Source organism: Lampetra planeri, chromosome 5 (genome assembly GCF_965212315.1).
Source record: "Lampetra planeri chromosome 5, kcLamPlan1.2.h2, whole genome shotgun sequence".
In the NCBI taxonomy this organism is placed as follows: domain Eukaryota; kingdom Metazoa; phylum Chordata; class Hyperoartia; order Petromyzontiformes; family Petromyzontidae; genus Lampetra; species Lampetra planeri.
Genome location: NC_136111.1, coordinates 2,778,281 through 2,798,997, shown reverse-complemented (window position 1 = coordinate 2,798,997; position 20,717 = coordinate 2,778,281). Strand labels below are relative to the sequence as shown.

At 49.0% G+C, this 20,717-nt stretch overlaps 1 protein-coding gene across 4 annotated transcripts in view; it reads left to right on the top strand.

The window, feature by feature from the left end:
• The window catches only part of LOC144718659 (ankyrin repeat and SAM domain-containing protein 1A-like), a 52,827-nt gene extending 32,760 nt beyond the window's left edge, over nucleotides 1-20,067 (top strand). For 3 of the 4 annotated variants that reach the window (XM_078594080.1, XM_078594083.1, XM_078594079.1), the window contains exons 16-24: nucleotides 6,144-6,239; nucleotides 6,996-7,136; nucleotides 7,898-7,999; nucleotides 9,835-9,960; nucleotides 10,958-11,029; nucleotides 11,167-11,253; nucleotides 11,866-12,003; nucleotides 13,825-14,007; nucleotides 14,819-20,067. In XM_078594080.1, the coding sequence (XP_078450206.1) occupies nucleotides 6,144-6,239; nucleotides 6,996-7,136; nucleotides 7,898-7,999; nucleotides 9,835-9,960; nucleotides 10,958-11,029; nucleotides 11,167-11,253; nucleotides 11,866-12,003; nucleotides 13,825-14,007; nucleotides 14,819-14,923 (1,050 nt within the window). In that variant the 3' untranslated portion in view covers nucleotides 14,924-20,067. The remainder of the gene's footprint in view (nucleotides 1-6,143; nucleotides 6,240-6,995; nucleotides 7,137-7,897; nucleotides 8,000-9,834; nucleotides 9,961-10,957; nucleotides 11,030-11,166; nucleotides 11,254-11,865; nucleotides 12,004-13,824; nucleotides 14,008-14,818) is intronic. The other variant, XM_078594082.1, reaches the window with a different exon arrangement.
• The last annotated feature ends 650 nt before the right edge of the window (nucleotides 20,068-20,717 follow it).

Here is a 20,717-nt window from a genome sequence, read left to right as displayed (position 1 = left end):
ATTCTAGCATCTTAAAACATTTTTTTCATAAAATGTCACGGATTATCCTAATCCTGACAGCTACTGAAAGGGGCTCACTTCCAGATTTTGCCGTCATCTGTATCTTAGTCATTCGCTGTGCAGCAAGGGATCAGCTGAGAGAGCTTTTGCAGTCATTGGCTGCTGCTGCTGCTGGCGAGTGCTCCTGTGACCCCTGGAGGTTGGGCACCGAGTGTGACCCTGCACTCGCTGCCGTGACCGCAGGGAGAGCCCAGGGCGGATGCTCGGGGAGCCGATGGCTGTGCATTTTCTTTTTTTTTGGTGCAGCATTTGTTATGGCGAATTTACTAAATATTTAACAAACCAGCAGCTTTGTGTATTAATTTTTCTTTCACAGAGAAGAACATGAGGACAATGGATATGTTATCAAAGTGTATGTGTGGATCACGTTGAAGCACAAGCATGTGTGGTTAATGCAGACTTGATGCCTTGTCATAGCTGACTAATTGGTGCTTTAACATCTTAACGCCTGTGTATTATTACAGAAAGCATTCCGCTTTTAATATATTTGTCTGTATATATGATCTTAATACTGGGAGAAAGGGTCTATATCTATTCTTAATACTGGGAAATAGGGTCCCATGGATGTGCTTTTGCTGAAAGGGGTCCTTGTGTGTTGGCCGTGCCTCCCAGCTGATGGATTATTGCAGCGCGGTGGGTTGCTATTGCCGTCATTCGCGCTGCAGTGCAACGAGGCTGCGTTGCCATGGGGACGGTGGTGTCGTGTAATGGGATGCAGCGTGCCGAGTGAGCGCTCTGCAAGCGCGCGCGCATCTGTGCTTCAGGGTGACCCATCTCCGTTGAGAACCTTTGTCCAGCCAGTTGCTGTGCGCGTGTAAACCCTCACGCACATGCACGCATAGACAACGACCCCCCATATAACCTTCAACATTTTTGGGGCAATTGCTATTAGTGAGCGCCTATTAAGGCCGGCACCATGCCTTTGTCTCCCGAGTGGCGATGTTTACACATCGCACCGGTACTCATTTGAGGTCGAGTCGACCTCACTGGTGTTGGCCGTGAGCGGGAATCCGAACCCGGGTCGCCATGTTCATAGCACAGTGCGCTAACTACTGCACTACTGCTCCCCATGCACACACAACAACAACAACAACAACCGCCATTCGCCACTAAGTGGCGGTGACGTCACCACGACGCTTGTGCCAGGCCATGTGCACCTTGAGGCCACGTGAAGTGTCGAACGCCCGCTGGCAGGAGGTCACGGGGCAGACCCAGGTGCCACGGGTCGACTGACCGAGATGACCGAGATGACTGGCTGATGCACCACCTGTGCCCCCTACTGTGCCAACTTGCTGTGCTTTAGCCACCCGGCGCTCCGCTCGTTGTTGTGAGCGTCGCTCCTCCGCCCTCCGTTGTTGTTGGAGGGCGACTGCCTCCAACTGCCCAGTAGCGTCCTTCACGAGCCTCCTCCACTGAGGCCGATCTTGACACCGCTGGTACCAGTCATCGGCAAATCCACTCAGCTCCACGTCCTCCTGTACCACATCACTCCATCTCTTCTCTAGCCCGTGCCGCGCCCGTTTAGCCCCCTCGATCCGGCCGAACAAAAGCTGTTTAGGCATGCGGTGGCTGGGCATGCGGGCTACATGACCCAGCCAACGCAGCCTTGCCTGCCGGAGGAGCTCACTGATGGGACTTTGCCCAGATCTTTCAAGGACTTGTGAGCTCCTCACACAATCCAGCCTGGTTAAACCCAGGATGGATCGTAGGCAGGCCAGCCTAAATGTTTCCAACCGGCGAAGATGCTCCACTAGGGGGGTCCACGTTTCGCAAGCATAGAGAAGGGAGGGAATGACCGTGGCCGAGAAGACCTGAAGCTTCGTGCGGAGCGACAGACCAGGTAGCTTCCACACAGCGTTACGCAACCGATGAAAAGATATTGCCGCTCGACTGATTCGGAGTGAGACCTCTGCTGATAAACTGGAGCCGGTCATGAGCACACTGCCCAGGTATGGGAAACTCTCTACTCTCTCCACAACTGCCCCATCACCGATTGGGAGTTGTGGGGGCAGAGTGTCCGATGGTACAAAATACCCAGGCAGGTGCTTAGTTTTGGTGGGGCTGATGGTAAGGCCCCACCTCTTAGTGGCACGCTCCAGTCTCAGCAGCAGCGTCTCCAACTCCTCTTCTGAATGAGCAGCTATTACCAAATCATCGGCATACATAACGTGGTTGACCAATAGGGAGCCATCCCTTGATCGCACCCGGGCGTCGATCAGCCTCCCATTATATCTGTACCAAATGGTAATTCCCCCGGTACAGCTATTGAAGGCTTCACGAACTACGCAGTCGAAATAGATGTTAAATAATGTGGGAGCCAGAGGACATCCCTGTCGCACCCCAAGGTGTACAGGGAAAGGCTCCGACTCCCGGCCACGTAGTTTTACCCGGGCCCGCTCACCATCATGAAGGTCCTTAATGATCGTGAGCAGAGGGTCAGGGACTCCGAAAGCACGAAGAACAACCCAGAGCCCAGTCCTACTGATGGTATCATAGGCCTTGACCAGGTCAATAAAGCAGAGATGTAGGTCTTTTTGGAATTCCCTACACCTCTGCTGTAGCAGACGGACAGAAAATATGGCATCTGTGCAGGACCACCCTTTCCTGAAACCACATTGGGGCTCCGCAAGCCTCTCCTCAGCGTGCCTAGCAAGGCGATGTTGAATAATCCTTGCCAGGACCTTACCCGGCACACTGAGGAGTGAGATGCCCCTGTAGTTGTTACAGTCGGTACGGTCCCCCTTCTTAAAGAGGGGGACCACCAGGGCATCCTTCCAGTCCTGCGGAACCCGTCCAGTGGTCCAGACTGTTGTTATGATGTCATATAGGGCAGTCTGTGCACAAACGCCACCCTCCCTCAGCATTTCGCCTGGGAGATCATCTCTGCCCGGTGCCTTCCCTGGTCTCAGACTCCGGATCGCCCTCAGTACTTCCTCAACAGCCGGTACCTCAGCCAGCCACTCACAGGGGGTGACCTCTTCCAATATTTGAGGCACCGCAGCCTCAGCAGGGTTATCCCCACTTTGTGCCATGATGTTTTCCTGGCTGAGAGATTTTCCCTCCCCCAGGACCTCACAGAAATGCTCAGCAAATCTGCAAACCTGTTCCTGGGGGTCGGAGATTGGATCACCGTTTTTTCCTCTAATGATGGTAATAGGTGTGGCGCTGCAGGTTACTTTTTTGATGGAGTTAAATAGTGATTTGTGATCGCGGGCCACTGAGGCAGACTCCATCTCCTCAGCAACCCGCGACCACCACCCATCCTTACAGCGCCTCACGGCTCTCCGAACCTCCGAGCGAAGACTGCGGTATGTTTACTTCGTAGTTTAGTGGTGGTTAATTGAAGGTGGAGGGGTTACCAGCCCCTCGCACCCGTCCAGAGCCCCCGTTTAGCCACTGTGGTGGTCACAGACGCCATGAGGGGAGAGGCCAATGGGCATTGGCCCTCCCCCCACAGCACTGCCCACGACAATGTTGCCCGTCCGGCACCGCGAGGAGGTAGGAGGTTGTTTTGCCGGACACACACACACTCATGCACACACACACACTTATGCACACAAACACACTCATGCACACACGACATTACCGCTCACTCAAGGCTTTCTTATATATCTCATGCCCTTCCGGGGATGTTTGAAGGACAAATAACCACTCCAAATGCGTTTGCATTGCAATGTGATGCGATTCATATCTGAGTACAGAGCTCTTGTGAAATCCCCGTATCTCCACTCATGCTATTGCAGTGAGGTCTAGCAATATCGCGCGCTTTCTGTGCAGGTGTCCTCTGACGCACTGGACACACTTGCAAAATTAGGTGTTGCGTCTCGAGGGAGATGACCAGATGAAATATTCGAAGGAATAAAATCAACATCGGTGATGGAAATACAGCAACAATAACAACAGCAACGCCCATTACCATATTGGACAGTTTTAGTATTTTCTATTTGCTTGCAGATAATGGAGAGATGCTCCCCGATTGGATCTCTCGCAGAGCGTGAATTAGTGCGTGCAATGCAATGAACCACAAATGCACGGTGCTCTGCAAAATTTACATCCGTGTACCTCTATTGCAGTTTGTTGCGAGTTTGATTTTGTAATATTGCTTGAATGGCCCCTTACACGCGAGAGCATTTGTGTCAGATCAAGAAGAGCATACACCTGCTGGATGAAGGTTGTGTACGTTCACCGCTTACGCTGAGGGCAGGCTGCCTCAGAAGGCTGCTTTCAGGCTGCAGCAGTTGCCAGATTTTTCACTCATTGCAGCCATTGGCGTTTGCACTAATGTGTCATCTGACGCCAATGCAGCCATTCCCATTGGATGGGGCTGCACATGGGTTTGACGTGGGAGTTTACCGACGGCCATATTTGAGAATCGTCGAGCCCATTTATGATGAACGCTGCGTCCTTTTGCCTCGGGATCATCTCTAAATATTCCTCGCCAGTGTAGCTTTCACTGTGGTTTCCGCCACACGTTCTCCCCAAAGTGTATCGCTGCCCCTTGTTGCTTGGGCGTAGCGCGGGAAGGACATTTCTATGGCAGTTTGTTGTCATGTTGATTGTCTATTGACGCCAAATTTGCAGGATATAAACAGCAAGATTGTTAGCTATATTACATAGCTGTGAAATATATTGTATTGTTAATATTACATATGTATGCATATTGTCTGAATATTCTGTCGGAATGTGTGTTTACTGCCACGATCGCAACTGTCAATGATTTCAGCTCTTCTCTTTTCTTGTTTACATCAGCTGGATGAATGTTCAAATCACTAACCAGATTGAACCTGTTTTAGAGATACGATAGAACCCATCTGTGATAATGTTTGACAAGAGCAGTGTTCATCCTCTCATCTGCTTTCTTCCACAGTAATATGGACCGTAAGATGCATATATTAATAACATGTCTGTCAATAACACTTCCCTAAAAGGGAAGAAATATTTATTTGGTGATGCTTTGGGAAATAACCTTTTTTTTGTTATGAACGACCCTCCTTTAGGAAGAAGGGCTATTGCCTGAAACATCACCTAATTTATATTTATTCCTTTTGCTCCGCCAGTGTGTGTAATTGATACGTGCGTCGAGTTTTTGTTATGTGCTAAAAATGCACCACTAACAATACAGTGTCACACTTTTTCTTTGTTTATATTACCAACTTTCTTAAAAAAAAAGGATAAAGCAAAATGGATCCTTAAACCACTTTGTAAATAAAATAATCCATGACCGCTGCAGGTCATACCCCACATCTGGCTGAGCGCCTTTTTGTTACCTTGAATATCGAGTCGTTGCGTAACAGTGTACGTTTAGTAACAGCATTGCAAGCCTTGGTAAACACCCTCACCTCGCACCCATAAAGGTACTTGCCGTAAAGTCGTCTGTGAACAATTGCGGCGCTACTCCCGTTTGACATGGCCTGCCGTGCTTGCACACGTGTGAGATTAGAGAGACATTTATCATAGCAGTCTGAATTTACTGAATGACCGTTTATCCTTTAAAATGGCTTAGTAAGACCAGCCGCCTGCTTTCTGCCTGGCAGATACCATCCAATCTGCGATCGGCTGTGACGTGGGTCACTGTGATAATCTAGGCATGGCGCTAACATACACGACTACACCCTCTACAACATTCCCCAGTTTTTGTTAAATATTTCAGCAGGGCAAAACATCGTGTTTCTGTGCGCTCCAGACCTACTCTCGTGCGCTTTTGTTCGCGTGCTTACATCGTGCTCATCTACATGCATGCCTGTGCATGTTGAGAGTGGTGCTGCGGTGAGGTTTGCATATGGTGCTGCAGTCCCAAAAACTTGTGTTAGAATATCGGCCGTGGAAACCACTGGCTATTGATATGCGAACTCGGGGCCTTCCTCTTGGTTGACTTCGCCCGAAATTTGCACCTTGTGCAGCGTTTACATCGGCACTGCGGAGGCAAAGGACTCTGGGTATGCCACTGGCATTCCCACAACCTCATTTGCCACACCAACTTAAGCAGGCGCTGGCTACACCGCTGACGTCTGTGATGGTTTCGCCATGGCCGAGACGTGAAATCGTTATGTTTTGTTGTTGGGCTTGAACACATCTGCGTCTAGGGTAATGCGATGGAAGATCAGGACCTGCTGGAGATTGGGATCCTCAACTCGGGGCACCGGCAGAAGGTCCTCAATGCTGCTCGACTGCTGCCCAAGGTACCCTGCCCAACCCTCTCTGCTTGTCCGTGGAAATGCTTCTTTCATACGAGAGTACAAGAGTAAAACATCTTGTTGTTTGTCATCCTCTTGCCCGCGGATCGTGTTATTCACTGGAAAGAGATGCACAACAGTCGCCGTGGTCCAACGATGTTGCCAAGGATTTGCTGATAACGCGGCGACGGACGTGTTTGCAGCCGCAGCGGTGCGGAAAGGAATGAAGCCATGCTGTGGCACGGCTCGGTGTTCCACCCGCAAGATATTTTTGGGCTCCCATTGCAAAAAAAGCACTCCTGAGAGGAATTCTTACATTGGCTGCATTTCATTGTCTCCGTGTGCGCGTTGGCTTTACTCTCATCGTGCTCTCCGGCATAAGAGCCTGGGAGCAACAACACTGGATTTGCTCTCTGACATCAGAGCTGAGTTATTTTTGTTAGCAGTATTTGGTTCATCTGCCACGCGTTATAAACGCACGTTTGATGCTCGGGAGGGAGGAGTGCGCAGGGCAGCCGCCAAATTGTGATGGAGGCGTGGATGGCGGGTGCTGATATGCACGATCGGCTACGTACGGCGCGAAAATAAGTTCTACGTACGCACGCACATACGTGTGGTGTGGAGGGTTGACAGCGACGTCGCGATGTGGCTGTGAGTGGTGGGTGGACGCTCGCACATTGCTACGGTCGCAGAGGACGAGCGGTAACGCGTCGAGACGTACGCTCGGAGGCTGGACGCTTATTTGTGATGGTGGTGGTGCAGGTGCGGCGAGCGGGTTCCGACCTGTCTGTGGCGGAGTGGCTGGACTCGCTGGATCTGTCCGAATACCTCAAGAACTTCACCATGAATGGATACAGCTCGATGGACCAAGTTCGAAAGCTTTGGGAAATTGAGCTCGTGAACGTACGTTGTTTCACATGTAGACAGTAATTCAATGACCGCTGGTAAAATGCCATTTGAATTGAGCTGTAGGGGCATGCCTTTGTGAATTAGAATGTAAATGTGGCCTGGGGATCTCGATTTGGCACAATTCATCCTATCCCGTCCTTCCTTAACTCAAGCAGTAGATGGTGCTGTTGTGCTAATGTTGCACTGACTTGCGTAAATGCGTAAATCAAATAATTCTCACGCGCAGAGTTGAATGTGCATATCATGGGTGTAATAATGAATGTTTAATGATTTAATCGATGCATCGCTACTCGTCTAATTATGTTACGGTCACTGCATCGTGCGGTTTCAGATGTGCTGTGGCCGTTTAGAACGCTCTACCTTCCGATATTAGGAAGCCACTTTTAAATCTAGATTAAAAACCAATTTCTAAAAAAATGCTTTTTGTGTTTAGTTTGTTGTCCTTCACAACATTTACAATCCTGAGTACGATGTTTCGCCTGTAATTACAACTGGCATCATCAGGCGGCAGCCAGATTGTAAATGTTGCGGATTTGCTCTCCAACACACCGGTGTGCTGTACTAGTAACGAATTGGCACGTTCTGTTTACGTGACAAACCTTACTAGTTGGCCGTGTCGGGTGGTGGCGGGTTTAACGACACATTTTTACGCGATCTAACCTAAAAAACCTGTATTATGGATGATATTGTTCGCGAAAGCTTACGTGTTAAACTATACACACGTACGTACGTGCGCGTTGTGGTTGTGCTGCCAGGTGTTGAAGATCGGGCTCACAGGCCACCGCAAGCGGATCCTGGCTTCCCTGGGAGAGCGCTACGAGGACCCGTCGCACAAGTCCCGGCTCGGCAACCAACTCGTAAGACGGCCGTGTGCGATTGCACGCGGCGGGGAAGGGGGCGATGTGCACACCGTGCCGGTGTGTCCTGGACATCGGTGGAATACTGGACATGGGTGGAAAAGGAGCTTTATAGCTCGTAGGATTCCTCCAGTACAATTCAATATTCTGATTCTATCTAGATTTGAAGTTTTCGTGACTGCAGGGATCCATACTCTTTGGTTCTTTCGGTAAAGTCATGTAGGTAGAAAATAAAAGAAATTAAATAACGATGTTTCGGGCGCAATGCAAGCATCCGTCATCAGGTGGGACAACCACAGCAAGAAACAATTGCTGAAGTGGGCAAAAGGGGTGCTGCAACAAGAGGTTATATAGGCAAGAGAAGGGGGGGAGGAGCCAGGGAGGAGAGACAGGGAGGGTGGGGGCCCTGTGGGGTAGGGCGAGTGGAGGCTACAAGTAAGACGCAAGCACGGCAGATTCTGTGTTCACTTCACACAGCGCCTAGGAACGGAGATAAGATTTTGGCCTACGAGTACAGGTGCCTACAGAGGCTGCTGGCAGTTTAATGGCAGAAAAGCGTGAGCAGCAGGAACGGTTGCCATAGAATATGGGACGAAGGATTTTGTAGATTTAACGAAGGGAGGGCGGGTGAATGGGACGAGCATTGCTGTGGCGTCTTATCGAACAAATTCCTGCGGAGGGAGCTGGTAGGAACGTTGGGTTGCTCGGTCAATGGCCAGGGTCAACGGCGGCCTGGTGTATTCCACCGTTGAGTTTTATAAGGGCACCACGGGGTGACCAGCCCCTCCCCACCCAGCCCCACCCCTCCCACCCCCCACCCAGCCCCACCCTCCCAACCAGCCCCTTGCCACCCTCCCCACCCTCCCCTCCCCACCCAGCCCCACCCCTCCCACCCCCACCCAGCCCCACCCTCCCAACCAGCCCCTTGCCACCCTCCCCACCCTCCCCTCCCCACCCAGACCCTCCCTGCACGACGGACGGACACAATAATCCCCTGTCGGCTGGTGGAACCAGGTGGTTCCTACCAGTATGAATACTGTACCCTTGTTTTAATTTATTGATAGCCGGATGGTGGGATACTATACGAGTAGACTTTGGAAGTTGGGTTATGACTTTTGAAAGTCACTGCAGGATCTTTCAGAAGGAAGTGGGTTGTGGAAAGTTGCGGTGGCATCACTTTCATTGGGCGTGCCGGTCTCTTGGCGTTGGATTTGTGTTTTGTCTCACCGTTCGTCGTGAGCACAAACGTGGTTGGTGGCAGTGAGGTTCAGTGGCTCTTGCCAGTGCTTGGTGCCTCTGCCAGTCATCTCAGTCTAATTACATTTTTTTACCAGGTAAGGCCCACTGATCTATATACCCCTTTTTCGGAAGCGACCTGGCTATTACAAATAATAACTCAACGAAGTGGCTTATCGTGTGCAAATTTATAGCAGCCAAATACTCTAAATGCATGTTTCTAAATGCGGAGGGGAAAAACCGGAGGACCCGGAGAAAAATCCTCGCCAACACGGGAAGAACATGCAATATACAAATATACAGGCGCCATGCTCGGGATCGCACCCACGACCTCCTGCATACCAGGCGAGGGAGATAACATCTCGCCACTGGCACTCCTAAGTCAGTCAGTCAACTCACGGCACCACCTGGGTCTGTCCCGTGACCTGTCAGCGGCGGGCCTTCGACACCTCACGTGACAGCCTCAAAGTGCCCCTGGCCTGGCACAGGCGCGGTGGTGACGTCACTGTTGCTTATTGGCGAATGGCAACTGTTATGTATTGGTGGTGGTGGTCCCCCCCGCTCCTTCTCAACACTGTGCCCCCCTCCCTCCCCCTCAGGACGAGTGCTCCGAGCCTCCGCTGGTGCTGCGGCCCCCACACGAGGCGACTACGTCTGCCCCTGTGCAGCAGTGGCAGCATCAGCCTGACCAGCTGATCCTGCGCTCCTGCAACTACGAGGCCTTCGTGAGTGCAAGGGCCAAATAAGCCCTCTGTGTCGTTGTTGTCTGCGTGTGTTGCGCGCGTGTGAGAGTTCAAGCCTCTCCCCCCCTCCCACTCCCGTGTGTTTGCGAGTTCAAGCTCCGTGTGCGTTTGCTTGTGTGTGTTAACTCGGCCTCAAATTCGTATCTGGTGTGGGGTGTAAACATCACCAATGGGAAGACAAAGGCGGCCGGGCGTGCTATTGGCCACCCACCCCCTCGTGTGCCGTGCCAGCCTTCATAGGTGCTACTCGCTAACAGCACTTGCCCCAACAGTCTGTTCAGGCTATACGGGGGATCTTTATATTTGTAAGTCGGGGAGTGTTAGCGCGCTGCGCTACGAACCTGGCGAGTTGAGTTCAATTCCTGCTCATGCCCAATACCAGTGAAGATTATTGGAACCGGTCTTGAGCCTCTTTTAGGTTGATTTAGCGTCAAATGAGTACCTGGTACGGTGTGTAAACATCGCCACTGGGGAGACAAAGGCGGCTGGGCGTGTTCCTGGCCCGCCAACGTCTCGTGGACCATGACGGCCATCATAGGTAAAGTTGGCTACGTACAGTGCAGAAGAAGTTGAACATACATAACAGCACTTGCCCCAACGGTCTGTTAAGCCTACACGGGGGATCTTTGTGTTTGTGTGTGAGTGTGCGCATGCATAATGTGTGTGTGCACGCACGTGTGTTTTGTGTGTGTGCGTCCATGTGCGTTTGTGCAAGCGTGCGTGTATTTCCGCGTGCATGCGAGCATAACGTGTATTTGTGTGCGTATAGCTAAGCGTTTGCAAGTTCACGTAACAAATGCTCTTCAGTAAACTGTTAACTGGGCTCGGTATAACGATTGTTGGTTGATGATGCGGTGGTTACTCAACCCTGTGATCAACACGCGGTGAATGCTAAGCAGCGACTGGTGTTTTTGTTGGTGTGCAGCAGGCGATGTGATTGTTTTGTGGTGTAATCGGGAGCTCGTTGGTTGTCCCACAGTACATGGGATCCATGTTGGTGAAGGACCTTCGTGGAACGGATTCCACACACGAGGCGTGCGCCAAGATGAGGGTGCGTGCACGTTGCCCCCCTTTTTGATACGTTGGCACCGCCGATTATAAGTTCAGAAAGTATTTGTACTGACCGTTAAAGAACCTGTTTTGTTTCGCATGGATTTGAATATCCCCCGCAATGTGCCGTGTTCGCAGAAGTCGACAGAGGACATGAAGAAGATCCCAACCATAACCCTCTCGATCACGTACAAAGGAGTCAAATTCATCGATGCCTCCAACAAGGTGGGTATGAGCATGTTGAGGTGGCGTGGAGGTACAGGGTGGTGGAGCTGGTTATGGCACAGGAGCGTTGGGCACCGGTGGCGGGTTTTAGTGACGAATAAAGGAGGTCGCTCTAGTTGGTGGAGAGGTCGCGGGTGGCGCAGCGGGCTGAAGCAATGTGCGCCGTGCTCCATGTGCACGTCTAAGACGTGGCGTCCTCGTGGTCGAGGGCTCGGTGAGGATCAGCTGGTTTTTTATTATTCGCGTTCACACCGTGCAAATGTAGAATGGGAGACCGAGACAGTAACGGGGAGTACTGTAGGTGGGGTCTGCAGTGCTGCAGGAGCATCGAGAGTGCAACGGGTACCTAAATACCTCCATTCTCGAGTGGCAGCAACTGTTATTCCTTTGTACTTGAGGCACCAACGTTTTTTGGATCGGAAATGTCGTGCATCTTGGACGGCTCGGTCGTTGTCGAGGTGATGCAGGGTAGCTGGTGTCACCTTTGCCCCCTCGCCACAAGGACTTCTCATTTAGCTTCCATCCCACGCTGAGTATTCCGCTTTGTCGAGCCCATCGATAATCCGCCCTTCTCCTCCCTTGGTCCCCTTCGCACGAATCCTCTTTCTGCAGAACACGATAGCCGAGCACGAGATACGGAACATCTCGTGTGCAGCTCAGGACCCAGAGGATCTGTGCACCTTTGCGTACATCACCAAAGACCTAAAGACCAGCTACCACTACTGCCATGTGTTCAGCGCCTTTGATGTGGTGAGTGCTGCCCCCTCGCACCACGACTGTACGCACGCGAGCTCGCACGTGTCTCTCTCGCGGAATGCAAACTAAACTTTTACAAGGTGAGCAGGCCGGGTGTATATATAAGGTGCCAAGCATATGACAAACACATTTTTTCGACAGTAAAAGCATTTTCTGATGTAACCTTCGATACATTTAGCACGTAAAGTTTAAAAAATTTTCCATTACATTTTGTGGCTTCACAAAAACGAATCATGTTTCTCATTATCCATCGCCACCAGCCTGTCACATCCATTGCCATGTCCATAATTGATTATGCAGATGTTGTTTATAAATATGCTCATAGCACAACCAACTTTGAATAGTTTAGATCTTGTTTTTAATTCGACCTTGTGCCCCATTGCAAACTCGGGCCACTGTTCATCACTGTGCCTTCTGCTCTCAATTTGGTTACCTTTCACTGTCTCGACGGAGTGACTTGCAGTGCTCGGAGTTAATTTTAACAGCAAAGGATCAAGATCTGACTTTAAGTTTATCTGCTTTGCTTGTACCGGCTTCAAACCCTCACAACATAAATCATGCCACAACAGTTAGGCGCCGAGAGTGAAGGCTAAGTTTGGAGATGCTTTAAGTACCAGGAACAACCTGGCATCCTAGAAACTGTGCGTGGAAAATGTTGTGTACATTTGCTTTGATCGACAATTGTTGCTTTTTATTTTGTGTTATTTTAGTTTGTTGTAAGTATATACACATTATTTTGTATGCTTTCGAGTTGCTTTTAAATGTTTATATTTAATGCACATTGTCATGCAATTGACGTTATTCCTGTCTTTGTAACACACGTCCCCTTGACAACGAGACTTGTATTCTTAATTGGTTTTCACTTGGTTGACAAGTATAGGATACGAATGAATGAACAAACTTCAGTCGAAAACATTGCTCCAGAAGGCCCATAGGCCAGTGGACCAAACAAAAAAAATTAACCCGTAAAAACAAAGTTTTTCACTATAAATCCTTTATATGTGTGGCGGCTAGAGTCCTCTCGTCCTCTGGCTTGAGATGGCTGCCACCTATGGGTCAGATGATTGTCTGCCACCATTAAGCAATATGTAATTAAATATTTATTTATTTTTCCCTAAACAGTGTAAAATTTTGGAATTTGTTTTTCACAAAAATAAATTGTCACGCACAACGAGTCTGTGTGCAAAATGTCAGCTCGATTGGATCACGGGAAGTGGGTTAAAAAATGTCCGAAAGATTTGCACGGTCGTAAGCAAGCAAGCACGCAAGCACGCAAGCAAGCAAGTGAACTTAATATAAAGGATTTAAAAAATGACACGGAGAGATGTACTTCCTGTGTATTCATTATTTATTAATTGCTATATGCCTAGACCAGGAAACCCCATTCATTGAATCGCAGAAGCTCACACGCTCACGAAGTTTCAAGTTTAAACGATGCATCAGTGTTGGGCACGTTTTTTGGAAGATGGTGCCACAGCTTATGCAAACCGTAGATGCCATGGTGGCGAGATGTTAATTAACTCGCCTGGTATACAGGAAGTCATGGGTTCGATCCCGACACTGACAAGTTTACATATTCTCCCCGTAGTCGCGTGGATTTTTTTCCAGGTCCTACGGTTTTTCCCTCCTCGTGTAGAAACATGCTTTTACAGTATTTGGCTGGTATTAATTTCCACGTGATAAGCCACTTTGTTGAGCTATCATTTGTGGCCAAATCGCTTCTGAAAAAGAGCTGCATAGCTCAGTGAGTCCTTCCTGGTAAAATAAAAAGTTTTTTATGAGTTTGTATGGCCGTGACGCTGTTTCCTGCTGCAGAATTTGGCGTACGAAATCATCCTGACCTTGGGCCAGGCCTTCGAGGTGGCCTACCAGCTGGCGCTGCAGGGACGCAAAGCCAAGGGCGGAGGTGGCGGAGGCAGCGGTGGAGGGGATGTGTCCGAGGGCCCCAAGGCCAGCAAGCCCATCCCTAAACCCCGCAGCACCGTCTGCAAATCCTCGGTGAGAATCCGCGTGGCTACGCGACGAATAAATGTAGTTTTCCTTTAAGTTTACTTGAATTCGAACAGCTTCATCTTGCCTTGTTTTATATTTATAGGGCGCCTTGACTGGGCTCAAGGTGCTTGGCGTAGTTTAAAAAGCGTGATTTAGATGGCAGGAGGTGCGCAATAGCCGAGGAATGAGCGACCATAACAGAGGTCACGTAGGGGTCACGAAAGGGCAGGGGGTGAGGTAATTTATTCAAGTCTTTAAGTTTTGCATTTCAGATGGGACTTGATGACTGCGCACAAGCCAGTTATACAAACCTAGATCTTTGACATATATATAACTGTAAATTATTTTTGTAAAAAAAAAAAAAGAGGTTTTCCTCGATTAATATTCACAACAAAGTAAACCAGTCACCGTGTAATGAACATGATGTTGTTATTCTGCGAATGTAGGGGGGGGGATATTGTTATGCTTCTTAACCCAGAAAAGCCCACTGTGTCTCCAGACTTTTTTTTCAAGAGGGTAATTGCCAGCATTTTGGCCCAATACAGTTACAATGTATTTTTTTTTTGCTTTTGAAGAAAAACATAAATCTCGGAGGGAACCCGTCCATGCATAACATGTTCTAAGCATGACTTGTCCGTGTGTATGCGCGTGTGGGAGACAAAGGCGGTTGGGCATGGTGCTGAGCACACCTACCCCTTTGTGTGCCATGCCGACCTTCACAGGCGCTGCTTCTCGATCACAGCACTTGCCCCAACAGTCTGTTTAAGGCTACACGGTGGGGGGGGTGGGGCGCATCTTTGTCTTTGTGGCGGTGCAGGTGGAAGTTGTGGAGCCGCTGCACGGTGGGGCAGCTTGGATGGCGGAGCAGCCGTCTGAGCACAAGAAACCAGCTGGTGCCAAGTACGAGACGACCATCTTCTAGCCTGCCCAGGGCCCAGTCCACATCCAATGGTGTCCCAGCCCCACATTTCTTAAGCTGCGGGTCCGGGACCACGATGGGGTTTCCGTGCTTTCTTGAGAGATAGGTCGCTGCTGGAGCCTCGTATTCGATGAGTTAAAAGGGAAGGCGTCCGTTAAAATTGCCAAAATAAAATAACTTTTGAGGTCGCCAAATGTCACAATCGTTTGCGTTCAGGCCTCTCAAATGTTGAGGCCACGACATCCTTAACGCGATTTTGCCAACCCCCCCCTTATTGGTCAAGGCTACAGTGAGATCAGTCAGCAACGTGGTTCCACTCTCACCTGCTCTGGCCTGCCAGGTTTTCGACCACATCAGAGGGGTTTCCATTTAAACAGAGTTTGAGAATTCCTGCTTTTGTCCGTTCAGCACCCGGTACTGCACTCACACTTGAAACAAAGTGGTTACATTGTAGTCGCCATACATACAGGGTCGGTGGGAAGTCGGCGTACGCGTATCCTAAAAGCTATCGTTGTACCCGTAGAGGTATGGGATGTACAGGAATTTCCCAGCCACTCTAACTCCTAAATCGCGGCATCGTACATCTCAGCTTTTGGTACTGTGCACTCCCGCGTGGGTACTTGACGCCCGTTGTGGTACTGTTCGGCAAAAACGCGGTCGTGTTTGCCTCGTCTGTGGTACCGTGCGCCGGCACGTCTAGAAGCCGTGGCACGTCTAGAAGCCGTGGCACGCCGCGCGTCTTTGCTGCTGTGAGCGACAGTGCAGGCACCTGTAGGCCTCCACTGTGTCGTGTGTTAGCGCTGGTGGGGATCTAACCCACCCAGTGACAATGTGGGTTATATTTAGACTGTGCTGTAGGTCGATAGATATGTGAACATGTACGATTTTTTCTTTTTACATGACAAGAATTCAGCAGTAGACAACCCCCTTTGCCACTGCGCTCTACAGGGTTATCGTCCGTTGTTTAGAATTGTCCCTGAGCTCGCCGCACACCACAACGACACATCCATCACACTGGACGTTCGTACTCTCTGCAGACTCGATCGAGTCGCAACAGCGAATGATGTTGACCCGCCAAAGCAGGAGATTAGGCGGATAGTAGAAAACGCTTTTGGCTAGATGCGGGTAGCATCTTCCACCTTGGCCGTGATGTGACGTCTTGATCTTCGATCCTGAAAGCAAGAGAAGCATCGTGTAGCAACTGCTCATTGATCCCGACAACACCGTCACAGATGGGAATTGCCGAGTTCAGTCTCCCCCACACTTGTGAAAAATGCATACGGTTATCCTCTACGAATGGTTTTTCCACCAAAATGCGTTTATACACCCAGGCTCATTGCAATGCGAATCGCTCAATTTGATATGTCCCGCCTGCCGCCCAACACCAAGTGGTTAACTTTTCTGCGACCCCAGAGGTCGAAATGGGGGAAAAGTTGTGTGCGATTCTAGTGGTGGTTACGTTATCACGACTGGAGGGCACGCTTTGGCAATTCCTTTGGGGAAACCCTTGTGGTTGCACAACTCCCAGTGATCCGACTTGGGGACCATATTCAACTCCAAGGGTCACATCACATTGCTAAGGAGCATGGAAACACTAGTTTGCAAATATGCGCCCCTCCATGATGTTGGAGCTGTTTGATGGACGTGTGCATCACGATGCATTTCAACTTCCTGGTGGCTTTTTCCATGGAATTTTTTGTTTTGTTTTATATTTTACTCGTAGTATTGCAACAATCTATCCAATGTATCATTTCAGATATCGATCAATGTACATTTAAAGTTACAAGACAGTGTTAGTGTGCAGCATTGCGGCGCATTCCGTGCAAACCACGAAAAAAAATGTGAAACGATCGGAGATCTCGTTCGGAGCACATCGCTCACGTGAAGGGAAATACGCCCCACACACACTTTCTCCACTATTCAAAACCCTGAACCGTGAGGGTAGATGAACGTGCCACGAAGGTTTTGCATTTGGGCGATGTTTGCACCATCCCTGTTTTAGCACAAGGATGACGCCATCAGACACCCCCCCCCTCCCGCATCTCGCACGGTGTTGAGTTTTGTCGTCGCTGTGCGTTCTTGGACTTGTGGAACATTTTCCTTTTCTTGGTGCCATTCCTCATTTCATGACCAAATACTTTCAATGAGTAAAATTGTGCACTGAGCTTGCTCACTTCGTTCTTTTTTATGGATTGGTAAAGTATTTTGTCTCTCGCAGCGGTGTAGAGTAATAGTGTATTGGTTGGTTGTGCATTGTGTGTAGCTGTTTTAAATCTACACATTACCAGCAGAAGAAAAAAAAAACCCATGTACTCATTTGTACAGATTAACTACTTTTGTCGGCAATATTAGTTCATAGGTCAGAGCAACATTCGGCACAACTCGAGGTGTCACATTTAGCCATACCAGTTTGCATACTTCAATAATAAAAGTGGCTAATGTGATGAACTGTGCTAACTAAGCTCATTAACTAAGCTCATTGCATAATTCACCGGTTCTTTCCGACTCAAGAGTTGGCTTTGCCATCTCAGGTGGTACAGACCGGCAAAATATTTGGTCTGGGTCCGTATGCATCGTCGGGTGCGATCGTTGGCATGAATAGGATAACTGCTGGGATGAGAGAAGCTCCCATACGTTTCTACTTCCTGTTTGTAAAACATCGAGCCAGGCTACGGCCGTGGGAATTCTCCGAGCCGCAGTGCTGATGAGATGGCGGAGCCCTTTAAAACCTCCTTGGGTTCACAAAGTGATACGTACAGACATCGTAAGATGTTATTTGTTTTGCCTCGCCCGTGTAAGTGCTGCTGATGTCGGTTGCATAATCCCATATGCACATCGTGCATGCGTGTTGGCTTACTGCAGCAAACTGCACCATGTTTTTTGCCGTTGTTCATTAGTGCATTGGTTGATGCACCGCGCATCCTGATGGCTCACCGAACTTCTAGAGACCGGGCAGCACCTGGTCCCCATTGTAGTAGACCACAGCGAAATTCATAGAGCTCATCTCAGCCTGGATCCAAATGCACCAAAGCTCAACTGCCGCAAATGTGACATGAGAAAATGCACATTGCTCTGGGTAAAATGGGCAGTGTTCAATATTAATCCTTGTGTGCACTTCGTTGTTTGGCTACATTAAAAGTGCTGATCCTTTGTCCCTTGCATAGCATCGATTATCCTAATTGTTGCCCTCCTGTATCCGCAGTATAAACGGTTTGCTGAAGACGAAACCGTGTACAATAAAAAGTTAGCTGCTACTGCCATGTTTGAGCCGTACGGTTTGCTCAGATTTCTAAAATGTTACAAGCTCACCACTTGCTCATGCTAATTTAACAAGTCTGTGTTCCTTAAGGTCGTAGTCTATAACATTTCCATTTGAAAAGTGATTTTATCACCTGCATAACAATATTAAACGCATTGTCAATATTTTGTGAATTGCATAACATTTGAAGTGGTAACAGAAACGTGTATTTTTACGATTGCTATGTCCACAATTTCCTCTGCAGATTTAAACGGAATTGCACCCAAACATTTAACATTTTTGGCGAGATTTAAACTTGCTAACGAGTGTTAAAGCACGTTAAATATTCACCCGCTCCAGGTACTGAAAAACATCGCGTTTTAAAGGGTCGGGTCGTGTATAGTTTCTACGGTGTTACTTTTTTTACGCTGTTTTGAAAGTGACCGTGTTTCACCGTCTTTTTGCGCACTCACAATATTGAGAGAGAAAAAACGGCAGTGGAGCGTCGCCTTCTCTGCCTCCCCCCACGTGGTTTCGCGAATGGGCAGCAGCAGCAGCAGGGCTTTACAATCGGTACTCTTTACAAACGCGTAAAACCAAGGGCTCTCTTTGTACATTGAAGTATTTCTCCGTGGCTATGGGCGGAACGTCGTCGTTTTTTTGCGCACTGCAAACCCAAAGGGGCGCTGCACCGAGTTCTGCCAACCTACAGTTGGTGCAGCCCCGCGGGGAGATGGCAGTGTACGTTGTACATACGGTCTCACCGTTAGTATTTACTTGCAGCTTGTTTATATATATGTGTGTGTGTATACGTTAGTGTTCGTTGTTTAGAATTGTCAAACAGGTACACACATTTACTCGCTCGTGCGTAACAAGAATTATCTTTCGTTTATTTGTAAAAAAAAAAAATCTGCTTTATGCTGCTGCTGATGATGAGAATAATAATCTTAGGAAACGGCCAGTATGTGACGCTTGCTGTTAGGTCGGATGAATCGCAAGGCACATTTTTCAAGATCACTGGCACCAAAACATTGGTTGTTGAAGATCAACTCTCACATTGTGACCTGTCAACTTCGTAACTGACCTGCAGCCACCCAGTGACTGAAGTGTATTTATATTTGTAGTGAAATGTCACCAACCTCACGGTACTTGTGAGAGCACGTGGCCCGAGAAATGCGGTTGATCCGCGAGTGCTAAATCATCCACGTGGCTAAACCTCCGAGAAGTTACCAAGAACTGTGCACAAGTCACTTAGCATCTATAAACATTTCGTCATGGCAGTTCAAAAGGTTACATGGGGAGAGGGGTTCGCGTTGTCCTTTCAGTTCTGTGCTAACGTTCACAGCTCTGCAATGTAAGGCTATGCGTAGAAAACTTAAACCTCCGCAGAGTTAGAGCATCTTTACGTCTGACGCACGAGTTTCAAATGTGTAGATACATGTATCAGCACATTTCCTTTACAATGTAACTTTAAAAAAAAGTGGTACTTCGCACGTCCTGTACATTAAGTTCGACGTGAAATGCCTCTCGTGTGTGAATTACGTTGCTTGCCTGCTTGTTTGTTTTTAACCAGCGTGAATTGTGAAAGCTGTCGTGCATTTATGCTCTTTCATTTACTAAGCTAGAAAATACTAACAGTACGTTGCAATACTTGAATTTTATACTGTACGCATATGCCATTCTCTCTCTCTCCCCCCCCTTGTTTTAAAAACCCGCGAGGTGCGTTCACGTTGCGCAGAGGCGGCGTGCTGGGCGTAGTCCATGCCCCCCCCGAGTTGCAAAGCGCAGCAACTTTTTGCTTTTCTCTCGACCCTTGCTGGACGCGCGCGGGCGGGGGGGGGGTACACCGTGTGTTGGACGTTCGTATTTTCAATGTGAAAAATAAAAAACGCGACTAGAGAAAAATAAAGACTCCGCGTAAACCTTGTTGCATCACCGGGGGCTGCCACCCGCTGCTCGGTGCCTGCGCGCTTGAGCCGTAACGGAGGGTCGGGGCGTGTGGTGTTCGTGAGTAGCACCTATGAGGGCCGGCACTGCACACCAGAGGGTGGGTGGCTCAGACCATGCCGCCTTTGTCTCCCCCAGTGGCCATGGTTTCTCACCGTGCCAGGTACCCATGAGGCTAGGTTGACCTAGGCGAAACCCAGAACCGTTGTAGGTAATCCATCACTGGTGTTGGCCGCAAGCGGGAATCGAACTCTGGTCACGTAGCACAGTGCATCAATTGCTGGACTACCGGTCCACACAGCTGCAAATACAAAAATCACCCTTCTACCGTACACACATTCCTCCATCTGAAGTATATTCTATTGATCATCGCACAAACATAGGTGAACATGTCGACCTTTATACTCTTACCATCATAATTATCTAACTAAAATTATTTGTCGGACAAGATTGTTGTGGTCAATATCAGCATCACTGTTATTTGTTGTCAAGATAGGAAATATTTCCTGGCAAGCCCTGTTGCCAAATCCACATTACATAACGTCAAGTATTGGGCCGACGCCAGTCACCTTCGCAGTTATTATATAAGTTGTGTGCAAGCGCTTCCTTGCC